The sequence below is a fragment of the Penicillium robsamsonii genome (genome assembly GCF_028829455.1).
Source record: "Penicillium robsamsonii strain IBT 29466 chromosome Unknown utg000001l_segment0_segment0, whole genome shotgun sequence".
NCBI classification, from domain to species: Eukaryota; Fungi; Ascomycota; class Eurotiomycetes; order Eurotiales; family Aspergillaceae; genus Penicillium; species Penicillium robsamsonii.
In genome coordinates this window covers 7854356-7872319 of record NW_026643219.1, presented here as the reverse complement: position 1 = coordinate 7872319, position 17964 = coordinate 7854356, and the positions used below count along the sequence as shown (strand labels likewise).

The 17964-nt window shown below is 49.5% G+C and overlaps 7 protein-coding genes across 7 annotated transcripts; 5 read left to right on the top strand and 2 right to left on the bottom strand.

Annotated features, from left to right (window-relative positions):
- Window positions 1-170: 170 nt before the first annotated feature.
- N7447_003051 (acetyl-CoA synthetase-like protein) lies at window positions 171-7520 on the bottom strand (the record flags this gene model as incomplete). The annotated part of the gene is made up of 1 exon (XM_057227326.1): window positions 171-7520. The coding sequence occupies one exon, from the start codon at window positions 7518-7520 to the stop codon at window positions 171-173; it is 7350 nt and encodes a 2449-aa protein (XP_057091342.1).
- A 549-nt stretch (window positions 7521-8069) lies between these two features.
- Window positions 8070-9236, top strand: N7447_003050 (gibberellin 20-oxidase; the record flags this gene model as incomplete). The annotated part of the gene is made up of 3 exons (XM_057227325.1): window positions 8070-8279; window positions 8360-8515; window positions 8574-9236. The coding sequence occupies 3 exons, from the start codon at window positions 8070-8072 to the stop codon at window positions 9234-9236; spliced, it is 1029 nt and encodes a 342-aa protein (XP_057091341.1).
- Window positions 9237-9437: 201 nt separating this feature from the next.
- On the bottom strand, window positions 9438-10505 carry N7447_003049 (pyrroline-5-carboxylate reductase family protein; the record flags this gene model as incomplete). The annotated part of the gene is made up of 2 exons (XM_057227324.1): window positions 9438-10366; window positions 10463-10505. 2 exons carry the CDS (start codon window positions 10503-10505, stop codon window positions 9438-9440), a joined length of 972 nt encoding a protein of 323 aa, XP_057091340.1.
- Window positions 10506-11240: 735 nt separating this feature from the next.
- N7447_003048 (oxidoreductase, short chain dehydrogenase/reductase family) lies at window positions 11241-12038 on the top strand (the record flags this gene model as incomplete). The annotated part of the gene is made up of 1 exon (XM_057227323.1): window positions 11241-12038. One exon carries the CDS (start codon window positions 11241-11243, stop codon window positions 12036-12038), a length of 798 nt encoding a protein of 265 aa, XP_057091339.1.
- A 1526-nt stretch (window positions 12039-13564) lies between these two features.
- N7447_003047 (MFS toxin efflux pump) lies at window positions 13565-14045 on the top strand (the record flags this gene model as incomplete). Its single annotated transcript, XM_057227322.1, has 2 exons — window positions 13565-13711; window positions 13758-14045. The coding sequence occupies 2 exons, from the start codon at window positions 13565-13567 to the stop codon at window positions 14043-14045; spliced, it is 435 nt and encodes a 144-aa protein (XP_057091338.1).
- Window positions 14046-14668: 623 nt separating this feature from the next.
- On the top strand, window positions 14669-15325 carry N7447_003046 (MFS general substrate transporter; the record flags this gene model as incomplete). The annotated part of the gene is made up of 1 exon (XM_057227321.1): window positions 14669-15325. The coding sequence occupies one exon, from the start codon at window positions 14669-14671 to the stop codon at window positions 15323-15325; it is 657 nt and encodes a 218-aa protein (XP_057091337.1).
- An 873-nt stretch (window positions 15326-16198) lies between these two features.
- On the top strand, window positions 16199-17471 carry N7447_003045 (NmrA/HSCARG family protein; the record flags this gene model as incomplete). Its single annotated transcript, XM_057227320.1, has 5 exons — window positions 16199-16244; window positions 16300-16517; window positions 16584-16737; window positions 16790-17122; window positions 17206-17471. 5 exons carry the CDS (start codon window positions 16199-16201, stop codon window positions 17469-17471), a joined length of 1017 nt encoding a protein of 338 aa, XP_057091336.1.
- Between the last annotated feature and the right edge of the window lie 493 nt (window positions 17472-17964).

Genomic DNA, 17964 nt, shown 5'->3' with positions numbered 1-17964 from the left:
GCGGGTATTACTTTTAGGGAAAAAGTCTGGTATATATATTTATTTTGTTTTTGCGTAATTCGTTGGGTGGATAATGAGTGTAATAAATGAACGGGATGAAACAAGTAGAGAAACCGAACAGATAAAGAGAAGGATTGCCATAGAAAATAACTTATAGAGGGGAAAGGGCATTAAGATGTGATAAGTCCATTCCCCAAGACGACCTTGTTGCGCCGTTTGAACAGCATTGTAGAGGCAGCCAGGTCCTCAAGTGACGCCAGGTATTCGGCATTGCGCACCACAGCCTGGCGGATCATATTTGTCAAAGAGGGCGGTTGATAAGTAGGCACAGGCAAGGGATCAGTAGGTGCAACACCCAGGCAGCCCCCAGAAGCGCGAAGGAAACCCATCAGCGGCCACAAGGGATGCGATGTGCCCACATCGTCGACTTGCTGTTCAACTGTGTCCATCCACGTTTGTGAAGAGGAAGGAATCAGATCTCTTCCGATCCCCAGCATGATCGCTTGCCAGAAATCCGACATACTTAGCCCGTCACCTATGGTCACAGCTTTTGCGAAGGGTGCCAGGGAACTTGCATTGTCATTGACATTGTGAGGTGACGGCCAAGGGTGGAGTGTTTCATGGATGATCAGGCTTGCGACCCAGTCGACAGCGGCCACAAAGAGCCAATTGTCAGACTCGTCCGAGTTGTAACTGCAAGTGGTCATCGCAGTCGTCACCACACGCCAGAGGAGGTCGTCCCCGTTGGCCACTGCGTTGCTGACAGGTCCGATCATGAAACCAGGCCGCACAATGGTCAGGGAATGCGCCTTGTGCCGCGCTGAAAAGGCTCCGATTAGCTGTTCTGAGGCAAACTTTGTTTGTGTATAACCATCGTTAAGTTCAATCGGAGAAAGGACTGTGTGACCATTTGACATGTTTGCGTAATTATCGGTATCCGTTGTTGGGAGGGCGGCATCACCTGGTATCAGCGCAGAGATGTAAGTCAAGGCAATAGGAGTTGGAGAGCGATTGAGACATTGCAATATTTCGAATGTACTGCGAACATTCGCAGCCTCTAGAGTGTCATAATCGTAGCCCCAGTGGATGACCGCACCGCAGTGAATGATCGCGTCAACTGTACCAATGGAAGAATTCAGGCTGTTTTCGGTGCCAGAAAGTGTTTCCCAGTGTTCTTCAGCCAGACCTAGATGCGTCTGGGAGAGATCGCCAGGCCAAGCTTGAATGAGACGTCGGTAGTCGTCCCGCCACCATCGAGCGAGTCGTGCGGCCTGAATAATGCGCGCTAGTCCCTTTCGTGGACAAAGTGCCCGTACCAACACGTATACCATGCTAACGTCGTTGTCGAGCAGGAGCTGGTGAAGAATATGTGTTCCCAAGAACCCTGTAGCCCCAGTGAGGAAAAGACGTTTCCCTGGTGGCCGAGAATGTATCGTCCGTTGAGAAGACTGGCAGGCAGGTAGGTCTTTGATTTGACGTATCATACCTTGCACCCTGTCCCACCAGCCGGGTGATAACAGAGCTTTCTCCGTGACTGAGTTGGCTGTGCGATCGATCATCTCTGCAACCATTCTGACGGTCAAAGCACTGTCAAAGAGATTCGTCATTGAGATGGAGCAACTGTAGTGACGGGAGATGAACTGGGACAACGCCATAATATCAATTGAGTCCAGACCAACGCGAGACAAGCCAATATTTCGACCAACAATCTCAGCTGCCATTTTGTCATGGCCCGTTTTGCGCTGGAGAAGTTGACCAATGTGCTTGGACAACTCCCAGGCCACTGGCTCATCTGTGTGATCCAAGAGCCCTGTGCTCGTGCTCTCGTCTCGGCTCAGGCCTCCTAGATTATGTAGATCGACTGGGCTCAGCTTCGTGGCCTCGTCAAGGAGCGAACGACGGTTGACTTTGCCCGAGATCGTCAAGGGAATGTTCCGCAGCTGCAGGTACAGCTCAGGGACCATCACTGGAGCGAAATTTTGTCGCATTTCTTCTTGCACCCGAGATGCTCGAAGAGGGAAGTCATGACTATGGGATTGGAACGCTATATTGGAAAGTCCGTTCATGTCGGAGATATCCGGTTCGTTGGCAGCCAGCGATGGAATGTGCACCATGGCCACCAAGCAGGGGGGCATGTCCGATTTAGTGGGTTGTAGAATAGCAGCAATCCCGCTGGCATCAGTGCCAAATAATCGTAGGACATGGCGTTCAACTTCTGCTAGATCGATACGTTGTCCATGAAGCTTCGTGTGTTGATTCGTGCGACCCAGGAAAGTGAAGGTTCCATCCAAGTTGCGACGGACCAAATCGCCCGTGCGATACATACGCGAGGCTTGCTGGTCCTTGAACTGTGCTGCCCACGAAGGCGGCTGCAGGAAGCATTCGGACGACTTTGTGGGGTTATTCAGGTACCCACGACCGACGATAGGGCCCTGAAGAATCAGTTCGCCAACTGTATTGATTGGCATACGTCTGGTCACATCTTCTTTGTCAACTACCCATAGGACTGCGCCCATTCCTTTTCCGATCAGTCGAGCGTCTGCGTCGGTGGACATGACCCGATGAGCGGCAGCCCCTGTACAGCATTCGGTCGGACCGTAGCCACAGTAGAGATGTACACGACTGCACCACTGCTTGATTTGGCCTGGGAGCATCGACTCACCTACAGCAACAATAGTACGGAGGCTTGGCACATCGTCAGGAGTCAACAACCGCAGCACAGAAGGCGTGATGCAAAGCCAGTTGCTCCGATATTTCTCAATGATGCGGCCTAGGTCCTGTGCAATTTCGGACTCCGAAGGAATGCAGACACAACCACCGCTAGCAAGAACTGTCAGGATTTCCACTGCAAACGAGTCAAAAGCGTAAGAGGAAAGCTGCAGAACTCGAGAAATGGAAGTTATTTCCAATTTGTTTTGCTGCGCTATAATGGCCGAGGCGTAGGAGGCGTGCTCGATCAGCACTGCCTTGGGCTCACCAGTTGAACCAGAGGTGAAGGCCGCGTACAAGAGGTCGCGGGGACTGGGGTTCGGCATGGGTGGCATTGTCGTTGTTGACCCTGATGACACGGCCTGGGCGTGGGAGATCAGCGCTTCGGTAGACAGCGAAATCCAGGGTCCGTCGCATATTGTCGACGCCAAATTCTGCATTCGTGCTGATGTGATCCCCAGGGTTCCTGAAATAGCACGGCATATTTTTACGTTGCGCTCATGAGGTTGATTGGGGTCCAGCAGGACGAAGGCGACACCCAGTTTGGCCACCGCGAGTATTGCGATGGGGACCCAGTAGGACCGCTCAAGGAAAATGGGAATGAATTGAATGTCTTGACCGACAATGAGCGGCAGTAACAACTGCGCCAGTTGGTGCGCACTGGATTTTAATTCTGCATAAGAGAGGTCCCCATCATACGCAGAAACCGCACATTTCGATGGATTGCGAGTTACCTGGGCCTCCACAAGATCTACAATTGTAGAATCCAAGCAGGCTGGCATGCTCGTGAGACAGGTAGAAAGCAATTCAGAATCCCGATCCGATATGAGGTCCAGTTGCGCAATAGTCAGATTTTGGGTGTCGCAATCATCGATTTGCTTGAGTAAGTGGCTCAATTGAGACAGCATGAGCTCTGCCTGCTCACGGGGCACGACGGCTTCGTCGACTAGCATTTCAAACTTCCACGAGGTCTCTGATTGTGCCACTTGAAGGATGAGCGCATATCCGGGGAAGCTATTGACGGAACCAACGCATACTTCAACTGGGCCAAAGATTGGGGAATCAGGGATCATTTCGTCGGCCTGTATGACGAGTAAGTTCTGAAACTTGCAGGCTGTGGCAGGACCGTGACCCATATTCTGAATCCGTTGCAAGCCCGTGTGCTCGAAAGGGATCATCTTCTTCATGTTATCCTGGACTTGCGCAAGAGACTCCTCTACTGTGGACTCGCGCTGGATGGTTATCCGAACAGGCAGTGTGGCGATGGTAGGACCCAGCACGGACCCAAGGATGACGCCCAGTCCACGGCGACCATCGACGACCGTGCCGTAAACAATATCTGGCGAGTCTGTGTATAAGCTGATCAACAGCGCCCAGGCGAGACGAATCTTGGCAGACGGGCTACTAGTTTGCTTCGAATAGGCTGCATTGGCCCGACAACCCTCGTATACGACCGAGGTGCTTGTGCGTGGGAGATGTTGCGGCGATGGAAGGGCAGGGAAGACATTGCTCTGCAATTCGACCATCTCCTTTAGCCAAAATTGACGGGTTCTCTCCCCGTCAGCTAGATTTTGCTGATTCAAATGGTTAATGAAGCCGATGAACGGTGATGGAAATAATGTTTCCGATGTATATGCCTTCTCTGCTTGCTTGATACATGCGTGGAGCGTGAAGCCGTCGTAGACAGAGTGGTGAAATGTTACAGCTAGCTTCGTAGGCTGTTCTCTGGCTTCCGAGTCTTGGATGAGGGTCAGCCGGACTAGCGGCGACCCCAAGCCCATGGAGAGAGCTCGGTCTTTCTCGTAAAACTGGGACTCCGAGCTCGCCGTTTGCCACTGAATCTTCCGTTCAGGGCGCACCACAATCTGATACGTACGACCATCATCCGCCTGGATGATACGAGTTCGGAAAATGCTGGTCGCTTGCACCACATTCTGCCAGGCCTGTTGAGCCAATTCCACGCTGCAGTCCGCCGGGAGCGAGAAGAGAACCCGGTCAACATACGCATCGCCGCTGTGAATTTCCGTGACTGCCAGAAGACCCTCTTGTAGTGAAGTTGTCGGATAGATGTCCTGGATATCCTCCTCCTGGATCTTGCATTCCTGGCTGGCTACACGGCGCAAACAGGTGATGGAATTCGTATCGTTCACATCAATCAATGAGAATGGCGCGGGGCCATCTGCCAACGTCACTGCATCAGTTGGCCTCGCCTCCTTTGCGACGGTTCGAAGGCTGCATTCAATGTCTAGTAGGCGTTCGGTATGAAGGAGCAGGTTGTACGCCAAGAGCGCCCTGGTGAGACGGATTGCAGTCGTGGAATCGCCACCCAGTTGCAGGAAACTAGCATTCAGGTCAACAGAAGATGTTGAGATCTTACACACCCTCGAAATAACCTTCACTAGGACATCTTCATGAGGTGTCATTGGTAAGGAGTGTGCTTCTGCCAGACAAAGTGACCGATTTCCTCCTAGCCACTCCATCAACTGCGAAGAGGAAAATTGCTGGAAGCACTGACAGAGGCGGCGACGGTCCACCTTGTCGGTAGCCGTTCGGGGCAAAGACTTCACGGGGATGATAAGGGAAGGCACCATGTATTGAGGCAGATATGGGCGCAAAAGGGACTGGTAGTGATGGCTCAAAGCCCACGACCCAGACTCGAGCGCGGTGATGCTCTCTCCGGGCCGCTGTGAACTCCAGTCGATTTCGAATCCAGTGGGGTCGACGAGAAACTGTACGAGTGTCATTGCACCTTCAGCATCATGGAACTTGACCGCACTGACGATGAAGTCGACATGTGGATCCAATTGTCGTAGTTGCAGTTCGACAGCATCGACATCAACGCGTTGGCCCCGGATCTTGACGACAGTATCCCTGCGACCGACATAGCGCAGGGTGCCGTCCGGGTTATAATGGCACAAATCACCCGTCCTGAAAAAGCGACATTGGACGGGAATATCTGTGAAACGCTCGCGCCAGGGAGGAGCCTCGATGAACACCTGCTGCGTGCGTTTAGGGTCTTTGAGATAGCCATCTGCGACGACAGCGCCCTCGATGATCATCTCACCCACTGTTCCAATGGGTGCCAGGGAGTCACTGTCATCGGGCATCGTAATCCAAGCGATGCAGCCGGCCGCCGTGCCAAAGGTTCCCGGAATCCACCCACTTGTCGGTGAAATTGGGCCAGCTCCAGCGGGTCCAACCTCCGCGGGTCCCCACAGATTGAAGATACTCACATGGCTCTCCCAATGACGAACCAGGTCCACAGGGATTGTCTCGCCGCCGAGGGTAAGAGTCTCGAGGGTCGGGAAATCGCTAGGTTCAAAGTTCCTGAGAGTGGTCGGTGTGAAGAATGCCCAGGTCACACGGTGCTGCTGAATAAATTCAGGCATACTGTTCAAGCGTTGAGTCTCGGACGGAATACAAAGGCAGGCCCCGCGTGTCAAGGCCTGCCATGTCTCAATAATGCTCATATCAAAAGCATACGACGAGAATTGTAACACACGTGCTTCTGATGTAACTTGGAGCCTGTCGCCCACGTAGTGACCCGCCGTGGCTATCGCCCGATGACTGAGGACTATGCCCTTGGGCACGCCAGTACTGCCTGACGAGAAGACGATGAAAGCCACATCGTCCGAACTGGCGCTGGGAAAAGCAGTGGATACTGACTGTTGCGTCGTCGATGATGGAGGGGAACTGGACAAATCCTCCGGGATGATGAGGACCGGGGACTCGCCGATTTGGCGGATGAGTGGTTCCTGTGCTCTGGACAACAAAATGGCCGCAGGGTTGGACTGATACAGAATGCGTTTGATGAGATCCATCGGGTGGCTGATACAGATGCATACTGCAGTGGCGCGAACTTTGGCCACAGCGAGCATCGCAACAGCCATCCATTTGGATTTTTCAAATAACAATGGAACAACCATGCCAGGCTGGACATTTTGTTCAAGTAGATGTCGTGCGGACAGATTGGCAAGCTCATCAAGTTGACCGTAGGTGAGCGTGCCGTCCCATGCCGACACAGCCAACCGTCCAGGGCCTGAATGAACCTGAATGGCAAACAGGTCTTGAAAGCACGCATCGATTATAGCCGGAGGATCATGGTTCCACTCGGTCAGTTGACGCTCATCCGCCGTATTTAGCAAAGAGAGATCGTTGATGGTTGCCTGCAGACCTCCTGAGTGGCTCCCAAGTTCCTTGTAAATATGTGCGAACTGTTCAGCGATGCGTTGTGCGGCATCTCTGTCCACCAGCTTCTCATCATAGACCACCTCACAAAACCAAGAGATGCCGGGCTCTCTGGGCTGGCAGATGACGCGTAGGTGCAAACCCTCCCCGTCATGAATCGGGGGAAAGGACTCTCCTGTCACAGAATGACTAGATTGTACGCTTTGCATCAGAAGACTCGCTGTCCGCTCTCCGAAATCCAAAACAGCATTGGGTTCGTCATTGGTCGCGCCATTTTCCACCTGGGAATGCTTGATCTGCTGAAGAAATTCTGCCATTTGACGTTCTAAGGAGTTTATTTCAGAAGCTGGTGCCATGTCCACTATGGCATCCGCACACGGCTCACGAGGACTCCTGAGTTCACTGGGCAGGACGCCATTCAACAGGACGATTGTTGATCCATGATACAAGCTTGCCAGGAGTGCCCAGCTGATCAGGCAGTACTCCTCAGACAAAGATGATCCCAACGGGAGTCGTGTAGTTCGCCCTTGGTGCGACACATGTAGGTTGGTCGAATCAAACGTTGTCGGGGAATATACTAATGGAAAAGGCACCGAGACTCGAATACAGCCTTGTTCTGCCATTTAGAAGGGTTTTAGATAGGTTGAATGGCGATTAATTTAATGCATTGGGTAGAAGACTCCTTGGGAACGTATGCCTTGGAAGTCCTCACACCTTTTCCTAGCGCACTAGATGGTTTGCGGCTTATGCCAATAGGTAAAAGCAAGTATATTACGGTGAACGATCTATGATACAGTACAAGTATTGCAGGGACTGCATCAGGTGCTGACTCTATTTCGCGTTGCAAGGGACGCATAGTCGCCATGCTGTCTACAGTAGGGTCAGCTGGCCACGGCCAGTTCGTATGTTCATTCTTCGACAGACCCCTTGCAGCACTTGCAGAAGTTGATTCCTTGAATTCTAAATGGAGACATTGCCTGATTTGAAGGCGCCATCTGCTTCGCCGGAGGCAAGGAATGTCAGCCGGTATCTTGAGTAACCTGACGAGTCTTAAAATACAATTGAGCATCACAATGGAGGCATTAAGAGGAACACACTGACTATAACAGACACTAGACCTCAATTCAAGTTCTCTCGGCATACATTCACATTCCCAATCGGGCGCAATCACCATGTCTAAAACAACTGAGGTGAAAGTAGTGGAAGTCCAACTGGAGGACCCTTTACCCAGTATTGTCGATGCCTCCCGGTTTATTTCTGGCTCGCCCGCCGAGCAACGGGCTACCGCTGTCGAACTGACTGATTCAGTCCGCCGCTGCGGTTTCGTGAAGGTCATCAACCATGGTCTCTCCGACGAGCTCATCGACGAGCTTTTTGCATGGGTAAGTGACGTTCAGCTGTCTGTCCAAGAGATAGTCACATTTCCGGATCGCCGCAGTGCAAAGGCTCACATCTTGTCTAGAACGAGCGTTTTTTTGCAATCGAGCCCGAGCAAAAGTTGGCTGTCGTCAACCCCCCAGGACCATCGCCGCAGCGCGGGTGGAGTTGTGTAGGCGCCGAGAAAACCTCGCGCCTTTTCAGCAGAGGCCAGGCCTCTCTTGACCTGACCGACGCGCGGGTATGTGTAGTGATCTCAAGCTCGTTAGAATCTTCATTTTTGCTAATAGAGCAACCAGGAGCATTTTGATACCGGCTCTCCCCATGACACTAGATGGCCTTCGCGTTGGCCTGGTGAGGTGGTGGTCCCAGGATTCAAGGCCTTCCTGGAAGACTTCTATGTCCGATCTCATCAGGCTGCACTGCTCATCCTGGAAGCTCTTGAGATGGGGCTGAACCTGCCCGCGGGAGTATTGAAATCTCGTTGCGGTGGATGTGCGAGTGAACTTCGCCTGAATAGCTACCCTGAGATCGATATCGAGGAGCTACGCCGTGGCAAGGTTAGTCGCATCCATCCCCATGCTGATCTGGGTGTCATTACTTGCCTCTTCCAAGATGGACTTGGAGGTCTGGAGCTCGAGGACCGATCTCATGCCGGCTCGTTCTTGCCTATCCCTCCTGGTGCTCGTTCAGAAATGGTGGTCAATATAAGTGAAACTTTCCAGCTGTGGACAAACAATGTCATTACCGCTGGAATCCATCAGGTCACCATTCCACCAGAGATGAAGACCCGCACGGAGGGCCGGATCTCTGCTCGGCGTTCTTGTGCATTCTTTCTCAAGGCCGATGGTGATGCTTCTGTCGCGCCACTACCTCAATTCGTAACGCAAGAGCGACCAGCCGCCTACTCAGAGATGACCGCATTGGACTATCATCAGAAGCGTTTAGCTACGGCGTATTAAACGTCTTTGTATCTCCATGCCAATGAAGCAACAGGCGTTAGACATGTACTGGGACTACGAGTTGAATCACTCTACAAGAGGACGTAGATTGACATGGGTATCTAGGCTTTGTTGCAATTGTAGAGTGACGGCTAGTGGCTCATCAAATTTCATTCCATTCACGTACTAGTTCGTATCAGGCTCCAGGCCGCAATATAGTTATCATCTCGAAGAGTCAGCTAGAGACATCTTTCTTTCTGTCGTATTGTCGTCACCATGGGCACCGACACTTGGTGCAAGTGCAGCCGTGGCCTCTGCGGTAATGGCAGCGCAAGTCCGAAGTGTTTGAACCACCTTTTCCTTTTCCAAAACCGCCAATCCAGCGGCGGTCGCCCCACCCTTAGTGGCTACCTGCGCGACCAAGTCAGCCGGAGAGCTTAGCTGCTGGAGAAGGGCGGCCGTTCCACGAGCCGCCTGTGCCGTAATTGCTAGTGCCGTCTCTAATGGCAGATGTTGCCCATCTTTGTTGCCATTGCTATGTTGTTCTGCAACGCCCTGGGCCAAGCCCTCGATCATCTGGGCAAAGAAGGCCAGAGACGATGAGCCTACCGCGGAAGCGACATGCATTTGGCATTCTGGAAGCCACTTCACCACTCCTACCGATGCGAAAAGGTCAGTCACTGCGTGCCGGCTCTCGGCATCGTCTGTGCGATCGTCGCTAGTGGATAGAAGTGTGATGGATTCGCCGACCGCCACTGCAACACTGCAAACGGCACGCACGACTGGCCCCGTCCAGAAGTGTAATGCTTTTATGATGAGACCTGGCGATACGCCCCCCATCAGGCTGATCAGGATCCGACGGTCGTCATGACGCATGTCCTTCAAATCATGCACTAGCTCACCGAGGCTGGAATGTTTGCACCCAAACAGGACGATATCTGCTTGTTCGGCGACATTGCGATTCTGATCCTGTTGTAGGATCCAGACCGCAGGGACCGCCCGATCTCTCAGTAAGGGGGAGATTCGCTCGCGGACTAGTTGCGCGGTCCGTGCCGATCGAACCGTCACCTTGAACTCCCGAATCTTTACCAATCCTGGGTGGGCCGAGGCCGACCGGAGCAGGCCAACCAGCAAGGCTTGTCCCAATTTTCCTGAATATCATGATCAGCAACGTCCGATATAGGGGAACTCATTGCCGTGTGTTCCATGTCAGATAAACTAAATGAATGCCGGACGGTGAGACTTACCGCATCCCAGAATCGCTACCTTCGGGTATTCAACAGTAGACATGAGTGCCATCTTCGTATTGAAGAAAAAAACAAACGAAAACGAAAAACAAAGAGAGAGAGAGAGAGAAAAGGAGCAGAGATACACAGAAAATACGGCACAGTCGTGTCTGTGTGTCATTGACATATTTGTCCGAGATCGTCAACCAACAGGTGCTAGGGCCTCTTGCTCCGCATGAGACTGGGCATCAACTCGATCAGTGGACTAGCCGGCCGAGCCGGGATTTGAAGCCTTCGGTCGAAGCTGGATTCTCACACCTGCATTATTTCTGATTTCATAGAACCCTTAGTCAAAGCCCTTAGCTGTAATCAACACTGTTAAGTGATCTGAACTGGCCATTGTGGTCTACTACTGTACACCGGTCTATACGTGACTGCTTCATGCTAATGCATGGCGTACAATGTTTTGTCAAAATCTTGCTAAGGTACAGTAATGTGCAGGGGCGCAAGAACCTGTTAAGCTCGCGTACTCGCGCCTCTACCGAAAATATAAAAACAAGAAAAATATGATACACTAATTCTTACCTGGGACTTCGCCTGCAGAAAGCACCGGAAAGGCGGTCCACACATCCTCACCACATGAACGACGAGAATGAGATCAAGGCAAGGGGTCAGCCAGTCTTCACCCACGGTGAGCCCTGCTATCTAATATTTCTTGAATACTAGATTTGAACCATCCCAAATTTGGTTATTGATAATTCAACAAAAATCGCCAGCTCATCCCCCAGGTCAATTCGCAATGACACTCGCTTCGACACCACGTACTGATCAGCTACATGGCTCCCGAGTTCTTGTTATAGGGGGAACATCTGGAATCGGTTTTGCCGTGAGTGCAGCTGCACTTGGTCATGGAGCAATCGTTACCATCGTGGGATCGAATGCCCAAAAACTCAAGGATTCCATCGCCCGGCTGAAGTCCTCATTCCCATCCACGGACCCCGATAACATTATCGCAGTCCGATGTGACCTCAGCAACCCCGACACCGTCGAGCAGGATGTTGAGAAGGCTCTCCAGCTGGCGGCCGGAAACTCCAAGATCAATCATATTGTGATCACCGCAGCGGATATGACCGCTCCACCTCCCTTGGAGGCCCTCACCGTGGATTCTGTGCAGCGCCCGGGGATTATCCGACTAGTCGCCCCACTGATGGTAGCCAAACACCTTCCAAAATATATGGACAAATGCCCTCAGAGTTCGCTCACCCTAACGAGTGGTGCACACTGTTTGAGACCAGACCCTGGCTGGACCGTTATCTCGGGATATTGTGGTGCGGTTGAAGCTATATCGAGAGGATTGGCCATCGATTTGAAGCCACTGCGGGTGAACGTTGTGGCTCCAGGAGCAGTTCTCACAGAAGCTGTGAAGGATATCCTCGGCGATGCGTATGATGCTGCGGTGGAAATGGCGGAGGCAAAATCAACGGTCGGACAAACTGGGTCCCCAGAAAGCGTAGCCCAAGCATATATCTACCTGATGAAAGATCACTATGCCTCGGGATCAGTTGTCTCGACAAACGGTGGCATGCTTCTTGTCTAAGTCGTTGCGCAATCGCTTGATGGGCACGATCTGAATATCCGAAGCTATTCCATTCCTCCTCTTCCTATCACCTCTTGCGTTGATAAATGTCAAATGCCGAGTCCAAACTACGAATCTGTTTTGAAGAAAGAATGTCAATAATGATCTTATTACTCGCAACTACCAATGCTCTCTAGTGGTGCACGCTAGCTATTGTCGTAAGGAGGACGGCTTAGTCCACCATCTGTGTTGCTTGGCTTCGAGGCACTCGTTACACGGTAACTGGATGGTGAATATATCGAGGATCTGTTGTTCTGTTGCCTGTTAGTGATTCACGTGAGATACCAGAGAGTTATCTAAAATCCGTACCATTATGAGGTCCGCTATTTTACACTCTTCTGAAAACACAATATGGAAGATTTACAAGAGAGGAAACGGATCATTGCGCTTGTAGATGGAACCCAAACTCGAAGCAATGGACAGGCTCGAATGAAATGAGCCCCTAGACTCTGAAGTATTCATGTCAGGCCTGGTCATTACGGGTTCGATTTCAGTTTCGCCAATATTAACGCGCGGGATCTAATTCGAGCTCACTGAAAGGAAAACTCAAATAACACACAACCAACATAATAGATTTTTGAGATTTTGGTGAATTTCAATCAGCTACGTATATTTACGGTTGTATTGGTTTGCACGCAGATGATCGGCAGCCAAGTTTGGCTTAATGCACTTTCAAAATCAGCAAAACGAGCCGATCTGAAGACCCACATGTGCAGCAGCGTAGGGTGTTTCATTTTGCAGGATTGACATCGGAACAAGACGCAGGTCTGGCCGATCATTTAAACCACGTGCTAACACTCTATCTCCACCAGTCCGTAATTAGTATCGAATACTTAATTTTACGGTCCTTTTGATCTTAGTCTACTGCATTCTTAATGAATTATCAAGAAAATATTAATGCGTGGATAATTCATCAAGAATTCATTAAGAATACGGATCTTTGGACACATAGCTCCGCTGTATCGTTGAATCTGTGGCGTCGGAATATGTAACCACTGGAAAACACGTTTATATATGGAACTTATACATTTTTACTTCCAGAATCTCCACTATGAATCCTCCTTGCTTGATGTTTTACAGAGAAGATCGATCGATCTCTGAAAGGAGTTTTGGCGAGACTTGGTACATTCCCTAGACCCCCCCTTGTCTGCCTGATGGCTCAGGTTAGGTGTGATATGTCCAATTATCCAGCATACAAGTGAATTTATTGATACATGATGTCTCCTTACACGAAGTTCTGCGGCGGAAGTGGATCTTATGGATCTGAATGTACTCTTGGCGAGGCCTACATTTCTTAAACCCTTTTATTTGTTTGATGGTTCATTTTACGCGGAATGTCTAAGCATTAATCATACAAAGGGCTTATTGATATATAAGTGTTGCCTTGGACGACAGTAACTGGGGTTGCTGACGGCCACTCACGGTAGATGCGATCTCAACAAGAATTTGAATCCGGCCATCATCACACCAATAATAAACCCGAAAACATGCACAACACAGAAAGCGACATCAAATGTGAAAATGTGTCGGTTACCCTGGAAAGTCTCACAGAAGAAGAGACCGTCGGACTTGCTCGTTGGAAGTTAGGGCTATTGATGTTCGGAAATACTCTTGCAGTGTTCTGTGTCGCACTGGTACGTAATTATCCAAGATTGATATCGGTTTCTAAAGCGTTGGCAGGATAATACGATTATGTCAAATGCCATCCCCAGAATCACGCAGACCTTTAACTCGCTAGAGGATATCGGATGGTACTCAAGCGTATATTTCTTTACCAATTGCTCAGTGGTTCTATTCTTCGGAAAACTCTATACGCATTACTCAATGAAACAGATTTTTCTCGTGGCACTTCTGTTGTTCGAGGTTGGCTCCTTGATCTGCGGTGCCGCGCCAACCTCCGTCGCCCTCATTGTGGGCAGAGCCATTGCTGGACTTGGTGCCGGGGGGTTCTACCCGGTGCCATATTGATCGTCAGCGAGAGCGTGCCACTTCACCAAAGACCGCTGTATACGGCTGTTTTGGGGGGTATGTCAGGTGTCGCGGCAGTCGTTGGGCCTTTGTTCGTCGACCACTCTATTGCATTTTTTTCATCATCGTAAGGCTAATTATGTCTTTCCCTAGAATCGGTGGTGCTTTCGCTGAGAAGAGTACTTGGCGTTGGTGTTTCTACATTAATTTGCCACTGGGCGCCGTCACCACGGTGGTTATTTTGTGTTTCTTTTTTGACTCGCGGACGGACATCTCTGATGTATCCATGAGCAGCTGGAACCGATTTAGGGGCCTCGATATCCCTGGTCTGCTCTTATTTCTACCGACGGTCTTTTGCCTACTGTTGGCACTTCAGTGGGGTGGAGTTAAATACCCCTGGAACAATGTGCGTATCATAGTTCTATTCGTCATTTTCATCCTAGCGGCAGGATGTTGGATAGTTCTCCAGCACTTCATGAAAGAGCAAGCATCGGTTCCTCCACGCCTGATACGCAACCGCAACGTTTGGAGCTCAGCGGTGTACATGGGGTGCATTGTAGGCTCATTTATTATCATTCTCTACTACGTAAGTCTATCACTACGCTGTTCAAGAATATCAGCTAATGGCTCAGTTCCCTATTTGGTTCCAAGTCGTCAAAGGCGGTTCCCCAATACAGTCAGGCACCATGATCTTGCCGATCATCATTGGGCTCATTGTATGTATGTCATTGGGGGCGGTATTTGTGACCGTCGTGGGATACTATATTCCCATCATGGCAATCGGCACTATCATTTCAACTATCGGCGCTGGTCTCTGCAGTACTCTCGAAGTGGACTCTAGTGCGAGCAAATGGATCGGATACCAAGCTATGTGTGGTATAGGACTAGGATTTGGGTTCCAATTACCATTTATTGCCGTGCAGACTGCGCTACCTAGATCAGATATTCCCGTCGCTACAGCCATTATCACCTTTGCTCAGAACCTGAGCGAGGCTGTGTTGGTGGCTTTGGCACAAACAATCTTTCAAAATCGGCTAGTTGCTCACGTCAAGCAATTATCACCATTAGTTGATCCGAACGTTGTCGTTCATGCCGGTGCGGCCAATTTGGATCAACATTTCTCAGCCGATGTGCTACCGGGGATTGTGCGTGCATACAGTGCTGCTGTTACCGAAACCTTCTATGCGGCAACAGGGATCGCAGCGCTGTCCTTCATTGGACTGATCAGGCTGCAATGGTTGTCGGTAAAGAAAACCGAAACCAGCGGGAATGTGGCATAGGCGTATCTCCAACAACGCAAGGGATTCAGGTGTAGGATATTGCCGGTTCAATCGGCTTGTCGGTTGTGACATTGAATACGATAGCATGCATTAATTGTAACAACAATAACAACATAGCCGCAGGCATTGTCTCGATAATATGTGTCATTCAGAAATATCATTGTTAGTTATTTTTGTCAGAGCCACTATCTGAACTTTCATACTGGCGGATTAAATACCATTTTGTCAGAAACCGTGGACCGAATAGCTTGTGTGTAAATACTTTCTAGGCTATTCCTTGCTAAATTCACATACGCTTCCGCTATTTGGTGTGCTTTACACGCTTTTTGGTTATTTATATAAGAGCGGTCATACAGTAATCTGTCAGCATTCTGTGATATCATTTCAGGGTAATTAATCATTCTCTCGAGACTCATGAGAGTGCTATTGGGGAACAGCGCCACCTCCCCATAATTCTAGACGATCGTAGGTGTCATTGCAGGAAGCAAACATGTAGCAGGCAAGGGAAATATATTCATAGTCCACAGTAGTGTGCATGCATACGGCCATTCGTATATTCTTCTTTTGCTTGTCACAAATTAAAACGCAGCTATGATATAGCGCTTGCAGATAAATTGTGGTGTTGTACAGTAATCGAGGGCACGCTTTGTGCGTCAGATGACACAATGACATGAAAGTCAGTCTGAGCAAGTGGCCAGTTCAAGACTCGTGCATGCATAATAATTTGCGGTGTGAGTGAAAAGAACTATCCTGAATTCGATACAATGTATATAAAGGTGCCGATGCATTCAATCCAGACCGAGATGTAGCAGTCAGAATTAAGTTAATATCGAACTTTAACATCAACCCTGTACTCATTGTCAGCTATTAATCATGACTATCCAAGCGAAGAGAATTGTGACGGTATTTGGAGGGACTGGTATGAAGCTTTTTATACACAAGAAAAGCTCCCCAGAATCAGCTGACCGATACAGGAAACCAGGGCAGCAGTGTGGCACGTTCCTTGCTGGCACACAAAGACAAGATCTTTCACGTTCGTGTAATCACGAGAAACCCTCAATCAGACAAAGCGAAATCTATTGCGTCACTAGGGGCGGAGTTAGTTCAGGCAGATGGACTTAACCTCGATGAAATGACCAATGCCCTTGCTGGCAGTTGGGGAGTATTTATCAACACGAATTCCGATGATGAGGTAAGATCACAATGGGAAGTGGCATGCTTAATAGTAAGAAGGCTCACTCAATTTGTTCGACAACAGGCTTTGAAATCATTGGATGGTCCTAGCGATTATGACCTTGGCGTGTTGGTAATCGATTCTGCTAAGAAAGCAGGTGTCCAGCATGTTGTCTACAGCTCTGGACCATCCATCACAAACGCTACGAAAGGCAGAATGCATCTGGAAGGCTTCGAGAGTAGGTGCATTCTATCACCGCCATTGTTACATCTGGTTATTAACAATTGTAGCCAAATACCATGTTGAGCAATATGGGCGTAAGAAAGGGTTTAAAAGCTTTACTCCCATCTTATGCGCCTCGTTTATGGAGTGCTTTTTCTATGATCCGTTTGTAGATGCCTTCGGTGGGTTTCCTTGGATTCCTGAGCCAGAAACAGGCGAAGTGGTCTTCCGCACTCCGGACTACGGGGGTAAAGGCGACATGCCCTGGGTCAGTTGTGAGGAAGACCTCGGTGACATTGTGCACGGTATTTTTGTGAACCCGTGCAAATACGATCAGACATTGGTTCAGGCAACGAGTCAACAGATCACGATGTCTGATGTGGCAGCTTCATATACCCAAGGTACGCCGCCATTCCTCCTTTTTTTTTCAATTCTGTCCATTGACAGTGACGTCTTTGATGTAACTAATAGTTGCTACTTGCAGCAACCGGAATTCCGGCCCGACACGAGGAATTGTCGTCTTGGTCTAGTATCAAGCTCAATGGGACAAGGTGCCGAGAAGAAACTCGCCAAATGTTCTGGTACATGAAGCATTGCGGTGGCCGTTGGTTTGCAGAACACGAGAGTGATATGTCTACCGCGGTTGCATTGAAGGAAGCAGCAATGTTGTCTCGGGGTCAGGAGGGAGGTCTTACTACATTTCAGGCCTGGTTCAAAAAGGCGAAAGTCCTGAAAGACCAAAATGTGTGATTCTTCCGAGATCTAGACGGCAATCTGTACCCTAGTCTCAATGTCTAGTATCAGGCGTGTAGAAATTGAATTACCTTGAACCTGAGACGTAAACATCACTTCCTTGCTTCATTTATGGACAATAAAAGTATGACGATGGCCATATTTTCTCTAAACACTACGGAGCGGTCAACTCAAGGAATTTCTCGTGACAACATATAATGCAGAAATTCTTAGTAATTTGAAGTATCTAGATTATATCGTTCACTCTAAATTAAATAAACCTTAATGAATTTTGATTAATTCCAGTATATATTAATAAAACTAATATATATTATCCTCTATATACTGCCTTTTCCTCCCTAATATTCGTGGCTAAGTGCTATAACCTAGTAATAGAGGATCGCTAGCATTATTATCGCTAGTATAAAATACATGAATCAAGTTAAAATCTGTTGATATAAGTCACGTGTTAGACTTATTCTGCTTACTAAAATTGCCCGTGGCCGTATAG